This window comes from Sinohyriopsis cumingii, chromosome 17 (assembly GCF_028554795.1).
Source record: "Sinohyriopsis cumingii isolate HCF-2022 chromosome 17, ASM2855479v2, whole genome shotgun sequence".
In the NCBI taxonomy this organism is placed as follows: domain Eukaryota; kingdom Metazoa; phylum Mollusca; class Bivalvia; order Unionida; family Unionidae; genus Sinohyriopsis; species Sinohyriopsis cumingii.
This window is the reverse complement of record NC_142977.1, coordinates 50547953-50568020: the sequence shown is the minus strand read 5'-3', so window position 1 is coordinate 50568020 and position 20068 is coordinate 50547953. Positions and strand designations below refer to the sequence as shown.

General features: G+C 33.5%; 1 protein-coding gene and 1 long non-coding RNA gene across 5 annotated transcripts in view; one reads left to right on the top strand and one right to left on the bottom strand.

Annotated features, from left to right (window-relative positions):
* Positions 1 to 19282, top strand: part of LOC149778679 (roundabout homolog 1-like) — a 59854-nt gene extending 40572 nt beyond the window's left edge. The window contains exons 12-15 of one of the 3 annotated variants that reach the window (XM_089939489.1): positions 605 to 797; positions 1147 to 1177; positions 8080 to 8106; positions 12005 to 19282. In XM_089939489.1, coding sequence (XP_089795615.1) covers positions 605 to 797; positions 1147 to 1174 — 221 coding nt within the window. In that variant the 3' untranslated portion in view covers positions 1175 to 1177; positions 8080 to 8106; positions 12005 to 19282. The remainder of the gene's footprint in view (positions 1 to 604; positions 798 to 1146; positions 1178 to 8079; positions 8107 to 12004) is intronic. The other 2 variants (XM_089939488.1, XM_089939487.1) reach the window with 2 other exon arrangements.
* The window catches only part of LOC149778678 (uncharacterized), a 34159-nt gene continuing 19070 nt past the window's right edge, over positions 4980 to 20068 (bottom strand). For both annotated transcript variants that reach the window (XR_016415534.1, XR_016415535.1), the window contains exons 3-4: positions 11448 to 11573; positions 4980 to 5913 (exon numbers count right to left, since the gene is read on the bottom strand). This is a non-coding gene — a long non-coding RNA (uncharacterized LOC149778678). The remainder of the gene's footprint in view (positions 5914 to 11447; positions 11574 to 20068) is intronic.

The window sequence follows — 20068 nt, the reverse complement described above, 5'->3', positions numbered from 1 at the left end:
CTTCATTTTAAGATCATGGGGAGGAAGATGGGGAGATTAACTTAATATGAAGATAAAGGCAAGGAAAATGGGAATATTCACTTAATTTGAAGATATAGGTGAGGATGAAGCGGAGATTTAGCTTCATTTTAAGATACAGGTAAGGATGAATTGGAGATTTAGCTTCATTTTGAGATACAGGTAAGGATGAAGTGGAGATTTAACTTCATTTTCAAATACAGGTAAGGATGAATTGGAAATTTAGCTTCATTTTGAGATACACGTTAGGATGAAGTGGAAATTTAACTTCATTTAAGATACACGTTAGGATGAAGTGGAAATTTAACTTCATTTAAGATACACGTATGGATGAATTGGAGATTTAACTTGTCATTAGAGTTTGATAACTAGTCATAATGGCAGACAGTAATCTTCTTAGAAAACTAATTTCCAACCATATGCTATGTACATTATATGAAATAATTTTCTGATATGAAGTTTAGATTTTAAACTAACTTTCAAGAGCAAAGCATTTTAAAACTTGTGGTTTATTTTTGTGGTAGTTTTACTTTCTAGGTTGATTTAATTTCTAATTTGGGTGGGTTGTTATTCCTTTTCTTTTCAGTTGACATCAACATGGATGACATGCTTTCTCCTGACAAAATAATCATCATCATATTTGGTGCTCTTGGTGGAGTTTTAGCGGTGCTGGTTATATTGTTCATTGCGAAGTTCATTCACCATGAAAACACTTGTGACAGTTTGTCCTTCATCCACCCACGACATACACTTGATCTGTTCTATATGGAGGATCCTAAGTATGTATTTAAGAAAATAAAGTATATATTTTTTCACTTTACTTTAAATTTTCTTTGTTATTGTCAGAGAAAAAAGGTGTTAACACCCAAATGTTTAACACGAACTTTGTGCTAAGAAATTAACAATATCCACTAACAGCATTGTTGAATATATCCTCTTTTGTGATATTTGGGAATGATTTTACTCAGAGTCATTTGAATTTGCCAGACAGTGGCGGAAAGCCAATGATTTATTTACCAATATTCCTAAGAATAGCAGTAAACACACCATAGACGTTGGCATCATCTTACAATTTTGTACAACATGGTAAAAATAGATGTCAATGCTAACTGTCTGGTTTCTTTACAGTGTGGATATTCAGGTCACCAGGTTCTAAAAGGTCAGCTGTCTCTTATACTTTTACATTTTCCAGTGTGATGGGTAGAAAAATGATATTTGATAAGCTGTCAATGAATAGTGCCATTACAGTTAATGGTTGATTTTTTTTATTTTATTTTTATGACACATAAACAAAATGAAAGGTTATGTCATACTGAGGACATTAAATAAAAGTGCCTTGCCCAGGGGTGCAGGGCAGTCAACCTGACCACTGGTCTAGGCCCAGTGGCACACCATGGCAGCCATCCCAACAAAATCAAGGCCCAGGGACACCCTATGGCAGCCAATGACCGGGTCTAGGCATGATTAGAACCCTCATCCTGCTTGTTGCATTCCCAGCATACTAAATACTTAGCCCTTTCAGTACAAACAATAACGAGAGTGCCCACTATTTACCAGAGGGAGTAGGGGTACTTTTGTGGTTTGTTTTCTTCTGTATGGGATACAGTTTTGGGGACGTAAAATAGATTGGATACAATTGTACATTTCAAAATAGAATATGTAGACTAGATCATTATAGTCTACTGAAATGTTAAGGCACCAAGTCACTTTGGTTGACCTTTATCCATTGAACTCTATCCTTCAGACTGACTTGACATATCACTATATGTTATATAAAATGTTAATCTTCTATGCACTTGATTAATTTTATTATACTTCGTATATGTAAAATGAAAAATTTATTCTATTGGTCAATTTGCAGAAAGTGCCACATAAGGACTATAAGGCCCTAGCAATAATACCAATGTGCTGAGCTTGGTTCTGGCATTTACCTTTGCTTTGGTCTTCTGTCATTTTATGAGATTATCTACAAGAGTTATGGCTCCTGATTGTCTGCCTTGCTGATTTTGGTTTTCACAATATTATTTTACTAAGGACCTGCTAGATTTCATCCAAATTTGGCATATGTTTTTATATTGACAAGATCATGAAATGATTTGCCATTATTCTACATTGCCATTTAAAAGAGTTGTGGCCCCTGTTTTTCATGTCCTGCTTACTTGGTTTCTGCAGTATTATTGTACCAAAGATTGCTGGATTTCAGCAAAATTTGGTGTGTAGTTTTATACTGATGAAACCATGAAAAAATTTGATTTCAGGTATTCCACATCACTCTTTGGAGGAGTTATGGTTCCTTAGTGCCCATTCTCCTAACTTTGTTTCCCCACACAAATTCCTGTACAGAAGGTTCTACCAAGCAAATTGTAATTAGTGGGGCCCTTTGTGATGCACCATGACCTATAGCTCAACTAGATCCAAGGTGCTGCATGCAGATCATGTCTGGATAGTATTTTTAGTACTTATATTACTTTTTTTAACTAATGAGGGAGGTATTATTTACATAGTTCTTAACTTTGGAAGCTTATCAAATATCATCACTGATTTAAGTTCTATTCAATCATTTTCCCTGGAGATTCCTTTCATTTTTACCTGAAACAGGGGTAGGAAAGGTGTGTGTGTGTGTGGGTGGGGGGTTTGTTGCTTACTTTTGAGAGCATCCAGATACATCTTTTTCCAAAACAAATTTGTTATGCCAGATGCTTGTATAAGGCATTTTTGATTGGCTTTTTTACCCATGCATATGCAGAATGGTGAAAATTTTATTTTATTTTATTTTACTTTTTGGACTCCCATTTTTGTGTCCCATCCCCATTTAACTCCAGTTGTCAAACTTACCCTACTGCAAACAGTGGGGGTATAAAAATCTAGTTACTTTGTAGGAACTAGGAAAATAGAACAGTTAATACTCATTTCCTCACTCATTAGTATTTTTCTTACATTTCACTCTGCATTATGCCTTCATTTCATTGGCATTCTTAAGAAAAACTAAATTGTATTTATGTTTATAGCTAAATGTACCAGTAGCTTTATTCTTGGATACAATCTGAATTCCAATTGTAAACAGGGATTTTAGCTTATTTAATTAATTAATTGTCAGTTACTGTGAATGCATTTATTTTCATGAGTATTAATTTTCATGGTTTTATAGAAAATGATTTTTGGCACTTAAATTTGTGGAATTAGATATCCATGAAAATTAATACCCCTTAAGAAATAATGAGTTCGCGGCATCAGGAAAATATTCTTTAAGAATTTTAATTTCAAAATAACTTTAAAAAATTAACTTAAATGTTCTGTATTGAAGTAATTTCTATTTTGTTCTTTTGTTGATTGACTACAAATACAATCTCATAATTAATTACTGTTAAAAATGTAATAAGAATGAAAATTGTTAATTTTAGTGGGCATTATTTTTTTTTATAGCTTTTCAAATAGTTACCTTTTGTTTGTTCTCTGATGTGTGGATATAGTTCTAACAATAATGTTATTTATGGCAAAGACTTTGTGTACGGTGTATTTAAATTTAAATCTGTCATTTATAGAAGAAAAAAATCTAAAAAACTCGTTATCACATGAATAAAGGTGAATTTACAAATCATAAATTATTGTAAGCACAGTATTTTAGTATTGATATATACTAGCAGATCTATAATTTGAGCACATTAGCACAGAAAATTTTGATAAATTGCTGATAGGACAATAATAATTAAATAAATTCACTGGCAAAACATTAGGTCCATGACTTTGGGAAATGCTAAATATAGTATTATGTTTGCTTCAAATTAATATCAGTTTTAAGCCTTGTAATTGAATTGAAAGTATTCCAGTCTAATCATCTACAATGGCATCTTCGCTAGCCAAGCTTCTGATATGATAATCCTATCTACACCATGGCGGATTGAACAGATATATTGGTGCTTTGTCCTAGCAAATCTATTGGATTTCATGAGTTGCCTCCCTTAGTATGTAATGCCAGCTAACTGATAACATGGTGCGTTTTGTACATTGGGCGAAAGTGGTGGGGGCAATTAACCTAACAAGGAAGTTTATCATCGAAAGTATGATTATGTACTAGAGGGAAGCCATTATAGGTGTATTTGAGTGAAAGGTATTGTGCAAACACAGACCACCACTGGAAAATTGCTTATTTATCAGTCCATTCATGTTGTGTGCTCCCCTTCTCATGATCATGTTGGAACATTGTTCAAATTTGATCATCTTAATTTTGATTCGATGTGGTGGCTTCAGAACCGAAACACAGAAATATCTGTTCGATACGCCAAGGTGTAGATAGGATTATCACATCAGAACCTTGGCTAACAAAAATGCTACAATGGTTGTAGTGGATTTCACCTAAAATCCAAAATGGAAACATGTCATATTTACGATAGGCCCAAATGGGCAAGGTAATCGGATAGGTCCAAATGGGCAAGGTAGCCACATAGACCTAAAAGGGCAATGTAATTGGAGGCCAAATATACCAGATAGCCAGATAGCCCCATGAGCCCAAACAGGCAAAATTATTTGCACAGATCTGAGTATCATAGTTGTTTGTTCCATGCAGCATTATATGAACAGCCTTGGATATTAAGAGATTTGAAATAAATATATTGACAAACTAAACTCCATAGTACATGATGCTCATAAAATGGGAATATTTACTGATGTTTATATCACATATATCTTTTCATCACAAAACCTGGCCCCCAAAAGAATGGTTTTGGTCCCTAAAGCCACTGAACGTTTATGTTTCCTAAAATGTTGTCATTTACAGTACTTGTTTCTGATGTCAGTCATTCATATATATATATATATATATATATATATATATATATATATATATGTACCAAAAACAGATACTGATGAAATCAGTGAATTCTTGAAGCAATATACACCTCATTTTATGTTCACTTCCCCAAATCCTTTAGACTTGGTTACAGGGTACCTTTTAATTGATAACGGTTTGGAGTTTCTTTTGGTGGTTTTTCTTACATTTTCACTTAATCGTATGATCAACATCTTTAACTCACAATCTTGTAAAACAGTAAATTAATATTTTCCTGCTGACGATGATTGTGGCGTTGGTACTGCTGCTCCAAATGATGATGATGTGTGTGGCAGATATGAAATTGACGGCAATGCTGATGGCCACATGCATAGCAAAGTTCTTGTTGACAATAATGACAAAGATAGTGATGACAGCAATGATGGTGGACAGCGATGACAACAGTAATGATGCAGACTGTGCTGACAACAGTGATGGTGATGATGACAGTCATGATAGCAGCCATCATGATGATGACAATAATGACAACAATGATGATGATAATAATGATATCAATGATGATGACAGTTGCAATAGATTAAGTAAAGCTAACAAGTGGTGATTTTTGCATTTTTAGTTTTTTGTTTTATTGGTTTTATTATTTGCATCCTTTCCAGAGGCTCACTGATTAATTCAGTGCTAGGGGCCCCGAGTGGCCGAGTGCTCTAAAGTGCTCTCCGTTATGGATCACTGCCATCTCACCTCTGTCTGCGTGGGTTCAAGTCTCAGATTCAGCTAATATGGGTATGTGAGAAAGCTTGCCAGTAGCTTCTCATGGGTCGGTGGTTCTTTCCGGGGTTTTCCCAGGTAATCATCAGGTAATCAAGTGAGTGTATGGAACTTTAATTGTCCGGCATGTCTGCATAATCTGATAACCGGTTGCTGGTCACTCTCCAGTATCAACATGGCTTGTTGGTTGGGGTCCACTTGCACAGGAACACTGATGTTCCCTCTGGCCTACTCTTGCATCACCACCTTTAGTGGTATTTCTCTGTGTCCAGTCTATTATCATGGTCATCCACTCTTATGTTCTGTCATTCACTCTCATATCAGTCATGAAAGCTATTTTCCTTCTAAAGAAAAATAAATGCAAACTAAATCTCTGTTCATTACTTTACTTTCTGAACAGAACATACATTCCACTCTCTGACCCTCAGAATAGTCCTATCACATTTCACTGCTAATTGGTTTCAGGTCATAACCCTGCATTCAATACAACCAAATGCCATATCTGTCTACTGTTACGTATATTTGATTTAATTTAATTGTTTGTTTGTTAGTTTTAAGTTTTTTTATTCCATTACATGCTATTATAATGGGCCATCCATTTAGTATGTACGCTAAAATCAGGCAAAGCTAGACCCCTCTCCCACCCACCCACCCGTAAACATGCATATTTTTTTACACACCTCCACCTTCATACATACTCTTGACACAACCCCACCCCCTGAATTCTATAGAACGGACTATATTTAATCCACACAGAAACCATAAAGGATTAATAATATTAACATGTTTAATAAAACAGAAAGTCCACCTACATTGAATGTCTGGTTGCATCAAAGAAATAAGCTGCATAACTTTAATCAGTTTGTCTAGTGTCCGCTAAAATTCAAACACCGACTGAACCCAGTCGAATAGATTACATATTAGACAAATTATTATCAAGGTTTCACTCACCCACCCATTTCCTATGCATATGTACATTATCAGTAGACACCACCCCCCCCATACACAAGCATATGCATTTGGGTTATAAAAAAAAACATGCATACTTGCTAAATGGATGGCCCCTAATGTAACTTTATTTACTGGATTTGACATTGTCCAGAAATAGTTCAGTTTTGTTTGACCTGTTATTGATAAACACCTAATACAGAAACACTGTATCTAGTTTCTGACCTTGATTCAGAACCACTGATAGTTTTAGTAAACAACATTTTTTTTTAAAATTAAAAATTCTTTCTAAGAGTAAGAATTATTAAGTTAAGTCAAGGCCATACCTGGACAATGTGATAATTCTGGAAAGATGAACTCTTGACCCCCATCCTGGATACTGTTTTGCATTGTAGTTAGTCTTATAACTCATGTTATGATAAAGGATTGTCATTCGTGCTCCAAACATATGTTGTGAACAGTTTGAGTTGAGATTTTATTTTATTGAATTTCAAGTGATTCTTTTTCCTGGAAATATTTAAGTACTCCTAAAAAAATTCTTGGATAAAACATTTATTGGAAGTTATACTGAATTCAAGACAAGAATAATATTTTCTGTGATTCAACAAGAAACTATTGACACAACAGCACTTTGCAGGTTATAACAGATGTCATCGTCTTCCATTTTGGATTTCATCAAGATTCAAACTCAGTTTCATTCAGGACTTTTTATTACTAGGACTTCTATTTTCTAATTCTTGGATTATTTTTGGATTTGATTTGTAAAACCTTAAGTTGTTTTTTTTCTAATTTTTTCACTTGATATTCTGGGGAAATAAATTATATGTTAAATTTTGCAAAGCTTTTTGTCTTCACTCGTTTCTGTTACTTTTTGTAACAGCCTAGACTCATAACACTAATCTTTTTCACGCAATTTTTGTTAAACATCACAGAAGTCTGATTTGTCATGTGATAATAGAATTTACATCTGTACTTGTTGTTCGTGTTTTCCCCAGAATCCAAAAAGGTGATGGTAATTATTCTCCAAAAAGGGCACTTCATATGTGTATTTCATTCTCAAAGGGCACCTTTATTCATTGTGAAATGATGTTGTTTTTGTTGATAATAATAATAATAATAATAATAATAATAATAATAATAATTATAATAATAATAAAATTCATGATGGAATAAGATATCTTTCTGAGAATAATATACATGTTTAAAAGTACCTTTAATACCATGTCTTATTATTATTATTATTATTATAGCAAAATTTGGAAATTATGAGAATAGTTGACTTATAAAGTTGCAAACAAGTCCATGTTTTGAAAAAAAGCTGCAAGAGTCAAGTCAAATCCATTATTTGGCCTTAGTAGAGGTGCATAGTATGACTGGTTTACTGTGGTATTTTTTCCGGTGGTATTACCACAGTATTTTTTCACTATACCAGAATATTGCTAGTTTCCAGTAAGGGATGTTTGGAAATTGCTGAGGAATCTTCTTACAAATTTAATGATATTAACAGTGTGTTTCATTACATGACAAAACAGTTAAAATTGTTATCTTTCTTTTTACAGAACAATTGCATCAGTCACAAATTAATGGTGAATATTACAGCTATTATTTATTATTCCTGAATTACATGTTTGACATGTGTCTGGTATGCCTGCACAGTGGCCAAATGGAATGTTGTGAAACATTTTCAGAAAAGTTTTTTGGGTTAAAAAAGACAAAACATAACAGACAAGAAAAATACGTCATGTTTTAGTTATTTACTAGCTTATGTGAATGTGTTAAGTACAGTATATGCATTCCTTTGTAAGATTGCAAATTAAACCTACATTTTTCAGGAGTAGTCTTGTTTTCTGCCCAAACATTATTAATTTCTCAAATGCACTAAATATTTTCTTGTTTAATGTGTTTTATGTTTACTGACCCTCTCTGATAAATATCTAGCCCAGGTGTTGGCATCCCACTCAAAGTTTCCCTGCCTATTATATAAATAGTGTTAATAGAAAATTTTAGGCTTTGGTATGAATACTTCCTATTTTGTAGATGATGTCTGTAATAGTATCAGCTATAGTGTAAGCTTAATCATCCCACTTTAGTTACAGCTTTTAAATTACAACTTGTACAACAATTAACATATACATAGCAAATTCATCTACCATAAGGTACTGGCCATTCAATTTTTGGTGAAGAAGGGGCTGCGAAATATTTTCTTTTTTTTATCTCAAGATAGTTCATATTTTTTTCCAAATAATAGTGGGTATAATATGGTGGGTATAATATGGAGTTATTTTGCTGTAAATCAGAGAATATATTTTTCCATCTATTGACAAATGGAAATTTAAAAAAATGTTTGAGGCCCCAGCCAGAAAACATTGACTGTGGTGTGTATAGTGGTATGTTCAGAAAATACCACAGTACAAAATTTTTCTTGTTACCCAGTTCTGCTACCATAGTTAGTGTTATGTATGTTTGATTTAATTTATATCTGATTTAATTTAATTGTCTGTAGGGGTTTTTTAAAATTATTTTTAATTTCAGTACATGTCAATGTAATGTAATTTTGTTTACTAGGAATTTGATATTTCCAGAAAATTCAGTTTGACCTGAATCTTTTCATAAATACATGTACCTAATAATAGAAACTGTTTCTATTTTTGACTTAGTTTCTGACCTTGATTCAGAAATCACTGAGACAAGTGAACAACTTGTTATTTTTATTTTATTCTCGAGTAAAATGATTGATTTTTTTCAAGGTCATACTAGGAAACGTGATTTTTTATATGTAAACTGCCTTTATTTTGCAGTTTTGTGTTTTCTAAAATTGCACAGGAGTCAGGTTTTATACCGATGTTTATAGAGATATTTCTCAGTTGGGCTTTTTTCTTTACACTGGAAAGTGTCTGTTGTGGCAGCTTGGAGTTACATGTTAATTTTTATTCAGATTATTTGGATTCTAAGAGATTAATTCTTTTTCCTGGAAATATTTGAATGCTCATACAGAATTCTTTGACAAAGACATTTCTGTAAATTTGATTCTGAAATTCAAACACTGGAATATTTTTGACTGTGGAATAATAATAAAAAACTGTAGAAGATACAGCACCTTACAGGCAACAGTATTTTTCATCACCTTCCATCTTGGATTTTTTGTCAGGACTCGAACATGAATTCATTAGAACATTTCATTACTAGGACTTCTAAAATTTAAAATTTAATTTGTGGATTATCCTTGGATTATTTTTGGATTTGATTCTTAAAACCATAAGTTCTTATTTTGTCATTTTTAGTGTTTTTCCAGAGAAATAAATTATTTGTTAAATTTTTCAAAGCTTGTTGTTTTCACTCTTTCTTTTCTTAATGTTCATTAGAACCTAAACATGTAACAAAAGAGTTAGTATTTATTTTTTATTTTTTTCTTCATCTTTTTTTTTTGATACATGTGGCAGTAATTGAAAGGACAGGAAAAACTAAAGATCATTATTTACAGTGATTATATCCAAGATTTAAGACATTTTTTAATTTTACATTGGCATTATGTTTTTTCTTTAAATTCCTTGGATGAACTATGATTAATTAATTAAGGACAGTATCTGTACATTTGCTTGTTCATTAGATGTACCTTTAAAAATCATAATGGTATAACCCATCCGTAGCATTTAGTGCACCCTTCATTTTCATCCCCTCGTGAATATAGTCTTCTAGTAAAACATCAATAGAGAATTCCTATTGATATTTAGCTTTAATTTGGAGCAATAAAATATGTAAATGTTCTTAAATTGAAACCAGTCAGAAACATTTTGAGAAAAACAGTTTTTCTGGTAGTCTCAGATTCAGTGTAATGCTATCCCACATTAATTATTGTCATTTCTTGGATAGTATAGTGAAGAAATTGGCAGGTCATATAAAATAAACAAAAATGACCATACTCAGTCACTGGCTCCAAAGACAATTCATGTTGGAAAAGATAATCACTGCATGGTGTTAATTTGAACTGACTGTGTGTAGTCAAAACTTGGAGCACTGACTGGTATTATGTTGCTTATGATAATAAAATAAATTTAAATTAAATTGAGTACATAAATGACTGTTTTCATTAGCAGGAAACAAAAATGGGCACCGTTTTGGTAGCAAGACACAAAAAGTGGTATACTTGTGCTAATTTTATAATAAATTTGTAAACCTTTTATACAATTATTATAATGTTTACTGACCAAGGGTTACAAAACTGACTAAGGGCCACAAAACAAGGTATGCATTTCATGCCATAAATTCTTATGAAATGAGCAGTTATGTAAAATCTTTTGCATACCAATATTCTTTCTGCCTTAGCTGGAAGAGAAACAAGATGATCCAAAGTACCTGCATCTTTGCTAGTTGAGGGTCATAAAGCAACTTAATTCCACATTGACCCTTAACATATTTAGACAGCAATAAACTTTTTTTAACAAGAGTTGTCTTGCAGATGAAAGAGTTACTGCCCATAGCAAGTGAAATCAATTGATCAAAAGGATACTCATTATCCCTATTATGTATTCAGTATGGTCACTTCCTTAATGTCCATGTGCCTTGATTTGAAAATAAAACTTGTCTGAACATTTAAAATCTTGGAAAGTAAGATGTGGAATGTGGCCTTATCCAGAGGGACCTATAATTATCCCATCTTCCTCGGTAAATGTGACAGGACCAGTTTCTTTAAGCTTCATACAATCATATAGCAAAGCAGTAGATGCTGTTTCAGCTAGCCACATACCAGTATGCTTAGGGTCAGTATGAAACTAAGGAGATCAACAACCCTTGGCTAGCAAAGATGAAGTGCCTGCATCTCATGAAAGAAGCATTGAAAACCAACTCCAAAAATGAGATGCAAAATTTCTCAGTGAAATTATCCATTTTGAGTCCCTCAAATAAAAAAGATTGGGATGATAAAAATTACCTCCTCATGATGCAGTATAGGCCAGAAGAGTATGGATCAGCAGCTGTATCTACTTGTGAGATGTTTTTTTTAAAAATTAAAAATGTAAAGATATTCCGATTGATCTCGTTCATTTCAGAGCTGAAGCTGAAATGGAAAACATAAAATCCGTTTGTGCATTAGGATTAGCAAAGAAATTAGAGACAATGAATTCATTTCGAAAAGAAGAGATTAAACTTTCTACAGAACACACAACAAGATATTGTGACAGAAATATTTGACTAAATCCTAATAAAACAGGAGGTTATGTATGGCGGGGGGGGGGGGGAGGATTATTATACTGTCCATGGGAAGGTCCATTTCTCATACAACATAAGATAAATGATGTTAACTACTGCATTCAGAAAACTCCAAAATCGAAACCTATTGCAGTTTAATTAACGTTTACATAGGAGACAATAAACCAAGCTGATTTAATTAACTAAATATTTTTTTGCTGTACTGTAGTAAATACTTCCTGTTCCTGTAGTAGTTTTGTCATCAATCTCTTTCTTATAAATTTCAAATCTTACTTCCAGATTACAGAGTTCAAATGCAGAATATATGTGGAGATTTGGAATTTGCTAAGCTTCACTCTTGTGAAAGATGCATCTGAACTGTGCACTCTGAATTTGGGTACAGGTGTAGTATGTGCAAGGCAGTTTTTTCTCTATATGATAGTGAACACCAGTCATGCCCAGGTTCCATGATATGATAGTAAACACCAGTCATTCCTGGGAGATGTTATATGATAGCAAACAACAGTCTACTAACACCAATCATGCCTGGGAACCACTATATGAAAGCAAACACCAGTCATGCTCAAGAACCACTATATGAACGCAAACACCAGTCATGCCCAGGAACCATGATATGATAGCAAACACCAGTCATGCCCAGGAACCATGATATGATAGCAAACACCAGTCATGCCCAGGAACCATGTTAATCCTAGTAAAAAGGTCACATAGGAAGTTTGGCCATGATGAAGAAAGGGAATATTAAGAGTTAATTAAAAAAAGTGCCATTGTGTTGAATTTGTAAGAATGGAACACAAAACACCAGCAGAGAAGATGGAAGCAGCTAGAGGGAACCTACATGGTGTAGAAATAAGAACTTTCTTCAAAGTCAGCAATTAAATTGGAACTAAGAAGACTTGGCACCACGCGTGAAGGAGGGTAGTCTCTGACCGAACCAGCATTCCTGAATCACCTAAAATGACCACTGAAACAAAATCCATCTCTGGGCCCAACAGCAAGATTCACATAATAACTACTGTCTGCGTGTCAACTACTTCTGCACCCAAACAAATGGCTGGTCCAATCTCGAATACATGTAATCAGGCTCAGCGTTGGCATCATTGGGAAGTGACAAAGATGACACACATTTATTCCCTCTATTTCGTCTTCATTCTCCTCCTCCTTTTCTTCATCTTCATCAGAGAGAAATGTGCCAGATGCAACTAATGCTTGTAGACAGGCTCAGAGCACCCCATTACCACCTCAAGAACAAGAAAAAAGCAGGACTGGAAATAACAGCCTACCTCTCTGAAGTTGTACTTTAGGAAGGACCCTGTTCAGCACAGCAGGAAATTGGCATGGCAAAACAACAAAGTGGCTTGTTCCACCAAGTCCACCCTACAAAACAACAATGTAGCTGGTTCCACCAGGTCCACCCTACAAATAAGACGTGCTGTATCAATGACATATTCTGAGGGAAGCAGAAGAACCAATGGGCCAGGATACATCATACAAACTGACTGGTATTGTTGCAAGTCAAATCCAAAGAATTATACTCAGCATGCACAGGACTCACTATGCAACATCGGCACGAACTCTGCAAACTGATCCGTCATTCCATTATGTCAAATGATGACCAAGGAATCCCATCTGCAGCCGGACAAGGTTGATAGAGACTCTACCTACTTCACTTATGAAGATCCAAAGCATTTTAGAACCATCCTAAATTACCTCTGAAATATTATTCTTGGCCTTATATCCTGAATGTTACCAATCAGCTAGATACAGTGAGAGGAACTCCCGGCAGATGTTCACTTTTACAAATTGGTGGTCCTGGAGAAAATCAATCAGGACCAACTTAAAGACTGGTAGAGATAAATTTCACCAAATTATTTTTGGACAACTTCATTATCTTTGACATTAAATGTTTTCCACATTCCAGATTTTGACTACCGGTATTACACTTACATACAGTCCTATGTGACTGGAAAATATGAATTTCCATTTTTCAATATGCCTTTATATATTTTGGTGCTGGACACCACTTGTACATAATTAAACTTCTTGGTTGTATGAGAGAGAGAGAGAGAGAGACAGAGACAGACAGAGACAGAGAGAGAATTTAAGTTTCTGTAAGCTGAAAATGCTTATAATTTTAACCTTGACAACATTCTTGTTGCAGTTGCTGCTTATTCACCAGTGTTTATTAGTGGTAAAAATTATGTGATAAGAAAATGTATAATTGAAGATTTAACTAAAAATATTACATAGTTCACGTGTTTTATAGAAATTCATCTATCGCCACCTATATAAATTGATAATATCTAATGTATAAATGAAAATCTTGTTTACTTTCATGTCATTTATGTCTCCATTGTCAGGATTGCCTTGTGTGAATACTCAACCTTTGTCATTTTTTGTTTAAAAGTTTCATTCTGTATAAATGATTCTTTCAGGAAGGGAGCAATATAAGAAATTTGTAGTGCATATGTCCTCATATCACCCAGTAAAGTCATGCACATACATTCTTTCCCTGCAAGGTGTCTTCATAGCATGAAGAACAAAGACCGATGGCTGTCATGCTATGGAAGCTTTTTAAACATAATAAACATGCCAGGACTAAATATTGCTATAAATATTGATACCTACATTGTTAAACATCATTGTCTCTTTGTTAAACATCCATCGTCTCTTTCTGATGATTTTACAATTAACATTTAATCCTTGTAAATTCTGCCAGTAGCTTCTCATCAGTTGGTGGTACTTACCAGGGTTTTCCCGGGTTCTTCCTGCATCATTTATACAGGCTGCATTGTATAGCCTATCTTGTGCTGAATAATGGCGTTAAATCTGACAACAACAACAACTTGTAAATTCATGAGCTGCATTCTAGAACCACACTCTCCTTTTGGATGTCATGAAGCATGATGCAAGAAGCATTTTGATTGGTTTATACCGTTTCCCTCAGCTACCGTTTTTGTATATAAAGGTGTCTGCATTAACGGATTGGGGCTGATTTCAGTTATAAAATACCAAAACATAGCAGTTGTAATATCCAACAAAAGCAAGTCATAACCTTTATGTGAAGAAAAAAAAACGAAATTAATGGACAATATCAATGTTTTGAGATGTATAAATTGTAGTATAAAGTGCAGTTGTGATAAACCCCAAATATCCTTCTGGTAAATGTCATTACTAAATGGCAGGTAAACAATATACATGTATGGTATGAACAGAGTATTGTTCAGAGATTGGCACAAGGCCAGGGTGGGTCCCCTTTGATGGCTTGCAGCAAAAGGTGTCAGCTGGGAGTTCACTCATTCACTTTACTGCTTACACCTGGTCTGGACCAGGAATTGTCCACTTTCCTGCTTACACCTGGTCTGGACCAGGAATTGTCCACTTTCCGGCTTACACCTGGTCTGGACCAGGGATTGTCCACTTTCCTGCTTACACCTGGTCTGGACCAGGGATTGTCCACAGGGACATTGGCATGACAGTCATTTGAATTTATATGAAAAATGCGAATCTGCCATCAGATTTTTGCTGTTTTTTAAAAAGGAAAAGGCTTCAATCTCTTTCAGTTTTTGAAAAATAGTGATATTCTGCCATAAAATAATGGCTGCTGTTAGTAAAAAATGTAAAACAACATTTACTTTAACCTAAAACCAAACTGCTGAACAGAATTTTACCAATGGTGACACAAAGCATTCTGGCACAGGGTGTTTTTAATGGTGAACAAATGGTGGCATCAAATATGCTTTCATAGCATATAGGTTTGGAAAAACTTCAAGGGAAAGGGAAGTAACCTATGACAAGGACTATTTATCACAATTTTGAGGCTCATTCTGCATATTTAATTGGTAATGTTATTCCTGCAACTTTTGTAATAAAAAAAAATGAAGAAATCATTTGGTTTCAGATGTATGCGTTGCTGTTAGTGATGGCACATCATCTATTCATAGTAACGTTACGTTACTATGATGTAATAACATCCTTGGTCTTCGTGACTGTTATTTACATGATAAGTATTTTATATCTCGTGAGGATGCTCCAGTTGGTTTGGGGTTAAGACTCCCCTTTTAATTAATTAATTTAATTAATTTTAGATTAATAGATGTAAACATTTTATTTTTATTATTATTATTATTATTGTTATTATTATTAAATAGTGATTATAGTTAATGATTGATAATTTAAACAGACAAAAAATATTTAAAACAGCTATATAACAAGTAATACTGTAAATTGATAATTGATAATATGATTATATTATAAAGATTAGTTTGTAAAATGCTAACGAATTACTACTTTTGTGAATTAAGGGTTTATACCAACAAAAAAAAACGTTGTGCAGGAATTTACAAATAATGTAATTAGCATTTGAGACTCTGATGCACACCAGTAAATGTATGTAATTATTATTAAATGTACGTAATTGTCATTAAATGTATGTAATTATCATTAAATGTAAGTAATTATCATTAAATGTATGTAATTATCATTAAATGTACGTAATTATCATTAAATGTATCTAATTATCAGTACAAGTAGGTAATTATCAGTAAATGTATGTAATTTTCAGAAAATGTATGTCATTTCAGAATATCTTTACATATTTAATTATGTGCAAGATAAAGATGTTACTTTCAGAAGAACATATTGTAAAAATTGTGACCACATTTATAAATTTATTGGTAGAGATTTGTTGTGAAACTTTTACCACATCTTATTCTTTAATATTCTGAAGCAATTTGAATATGATTAAATATAGTCTGGCAGTTGCTTGTAATTACCATGTTAATGTGCTTGACACATTTTGTTGATTCTATGATTTCACATATATTGTGATATATTTTAAGGCATTCATAAATTCATTGCCACTTCTCACAAATTTTTAAATGCATATTTTTTATTATATACTTAAGTGTGAAATATAGAAACTTATGAGCAAATTGATTTTCATTTTTTTTATTTATATTTTTTCACATGTGAAAAATATATTCTTATATTTTCACATGTGAAAAACATGTCCTTATTTTTCACATGTGATAATATCAGATTTCCCATCATTCCATGCAACTCCTGCTTGTGTGTGCCTACAAAAGTTGTACTTGATCATTTTATCGTCGAATGTTGCTGAATACAATTTATTCAGTATAACACAATTGGTGTGTACACATCAGGTTTCCACCAAAGTTTTGCAAAGGCCTTGGATACTTTTCATTGATTTTATAATTTTGTTTACTTACAGGACTGTTATTGTGATTAACAAAATTGGTTAAGAATTGTTCTTTGTTTAAATTTAATAGAACCAAAAGTTGCAACAATAGCCATTTTACATCCAATCTCTCATGTACTAGGATATGGCTAGTTAAAAGTGACATAATATCGTTAATGTAAAAATGTCCTGCTGATGGCATTTCACGCTTTTGATTTTACAGTGAGTAGTTTGTGAGCTAGTACAAATAAAATGAATATAAATAGAAAATAATGTCTTACATTTCACACATGGAAATTAATCTTTGATAAATTAATTTGACCAGACACTGTTCACATCTCACTGAAGTTATTTCCCCTTACCTCTCTGACAGCAACAACAAAACCTGCTGTGATGCATTGCTGAATCAGACTTGCATTGTTTTCAGATAGAGTCATATATTTTACAAAATGACAAAACTGTAACTTACTGTGACAGATTAGGTCAACCCAAAATGACAAAAATGTAACTTGCTGTGACAGATTAGGTCAACCCAAAATGACAAAACTGTAACTTATTGTGACAGATTAGGTAAACCCAAAATGACAAAAATGTAACTTACTGTGACAGATTAGGTCAACCCAAAATGACAAAACTGTAACTTACTGTGACAGATTAGGTCAACCCAAAATGACAAAACTGTAACTTACTGTGACAGATTAGGTCAACCCAAAATGACATAAATGTAACTTGCTGTGACAGATTAGGTCAACCCAAAATGACAAAACTGTAACTTACTGTGACAGATTAGGTCAACCCAATCCTGCTGCTTTAAGTCATGTACATGTATATTTATATGATCTGGCTATGAAAGAGTTGAATTTATGTGTTAATACCAGGTTTATTTCATCTTGTGGTACCTCTTGTTAAAATATCACAGTTTTGGTACAACATGATGCAATATTTTTGATATTAATGCTGGAAAAGAAAATATCCACAAAGTATTTTTTAGCTTTTATTTTAAAAAAAAAAGTATAATAATCCAATTTTCTTTCCTCCCAGAACACATCCAGATTTAATTATGATGAACAAAGGAACCCATCTTAAACAAAATCCTAGTTGTTATCTTGGTTGATCAGATGGTGGGATTAAACCTGATATCCGTTTGGTCATGTAGCCAGTACCATAGCCACTGAACTAATGCAACATCCTTGGGTGCAGATTTAAATGGTTTCGAAGTTATGACTCCATGGGAAGTATTCAGGGTTACTTCACGTGTTGAAGATGACTGGGAGATTCAGTTCCCAGCAGCTTTTCCTGCAATGGTGGTAGTCTTGCGTGTGTGTGTGTGTGTGTGTGTGTGTGTTGTTGCAAGTTTCATTTTGAAAACAACATATTCTTGGATCTGAATAGTGCAGTGCTAGTTACAAATTCGTTTTACACATTTGCGATCGATAGCTTGACCACTGCCCACCCATTTAAGGGAGGTAACTTTCTTCCTCCATAAGGGCAACTCAGCATCACAACGAAATATATTATCATGCATACCTTAAATATTATTAGTGCTGCATCTAGCAGGGCCATTTGTTACAACACTCCCATCTAATTTTATAAAAGGTGGACGAAACTGTACATCCTCATATTCTCAAATTCGATAGCGCGGCACATCTTTTTACTCAAATACACTCAAATATATACATGAAATATATCTTTGTTGGTAAGATTTATATATGAAGAACAGTTTTTAGCCATTAATTGATGAATGTAAACACTTAAGCCTCCACTTTCTGTGTTATTGACTGTTGATGTGATTTGTATCCACACTAGGCTATTAATAACGATGAACATCGTCAAATTACAGTAAAATCTTCTTTTAAAAAATGACATTAGTCAGTTTAGCCCAAACTCCTACCCTCAATTATGGACAAAGGTCAAGCACTGGATACAAATTAAATATACATACCAGTATAAAGCATTAACATAATTTCGTCGAAAAAAAATAAAAGCTATAAATTTACAGGCTGAACATATATATAATTTTGTCCGTGTTGATAGGATTCGGTTCGTCAACGTTGCCGATATATATGCTGTTAATCCAAAATGTGTGTGTGTTGTTTCCCCCATTAATACAATATCGGTGTTAAACTTAAGACATTAATTTCCAATTTCTGCTTATGTTGCTACTTTTATCTCAAAATTGTCTTACAACTGACGAGAGAGATCAATTAGGGAAATACAACGGACACAATAGATAGTTCTATTTGTATGCTATTACTATCTCTTTTCTTACGCTTTTTCTTTTCTTTTTTTTCTGTCTTTTTGCTGTCAATCCGAATTCTTCACTACTGAATAAAATACAAATGTTATATACTACTTCAGTTTATTTTTGGGTGTTGTTTATATTGTTGTTTTTTGTGTTTTTTTTATAATTGATTTGGGGGAGGGTATGTGTTGCAACCTTTATGAAGACCGCGGATAGGATTTGTGGGCTGTATGAAGAATTATCCAGTGGACCCTGATGAATTACACACAGAAAAACTTATTTTCGGTGGTGTGCCCCGTGACCGTTATATGTCATCGGAATCTTGTCCAAGTTGTCCTACCCTGTACGCGGCTCTACTTTTAAGTCACCAAAATTTATTTTCGCGCAACAATTACAAAAAAAAGTAATGAATTTAATGCTTCTGAAAGTGAAGAAGTTACGTTTTTGTACTAATTTGTCAAGAAAGGTCAACCAGTTTATTTAAAATGAAATATTGCATATACAAGTCTTTCATATTATACCTTTAATTCGTACAATTACTCGGAATAAAACTACAATGATTGGACCTTTTTAATCAGCTGATCAAATATATTACCCAAAGAATTAAAACAATGGAAACAAGTATGTTACCAATCAGTCCAATACACGACTTTTCATGCACACTGATGGTTTATATTAAAGCCTCACAATGACCTAATTACAACTTATGATCATCGTCAGTCATCACTTCAAATTTAAATTAATCCCTTCTAGAAACTAAGGTATGAGTGGGCCGCTCGTTTATTTCTTTCTTCTAGCCAGGTAGTGGTTAACATCATCTCGGAAATTTAATAATGTAACGACATGCCAATTAAATATATTTCAAGGGGAAATTTCATGCAATAGGCCAGTTTGGACGGAA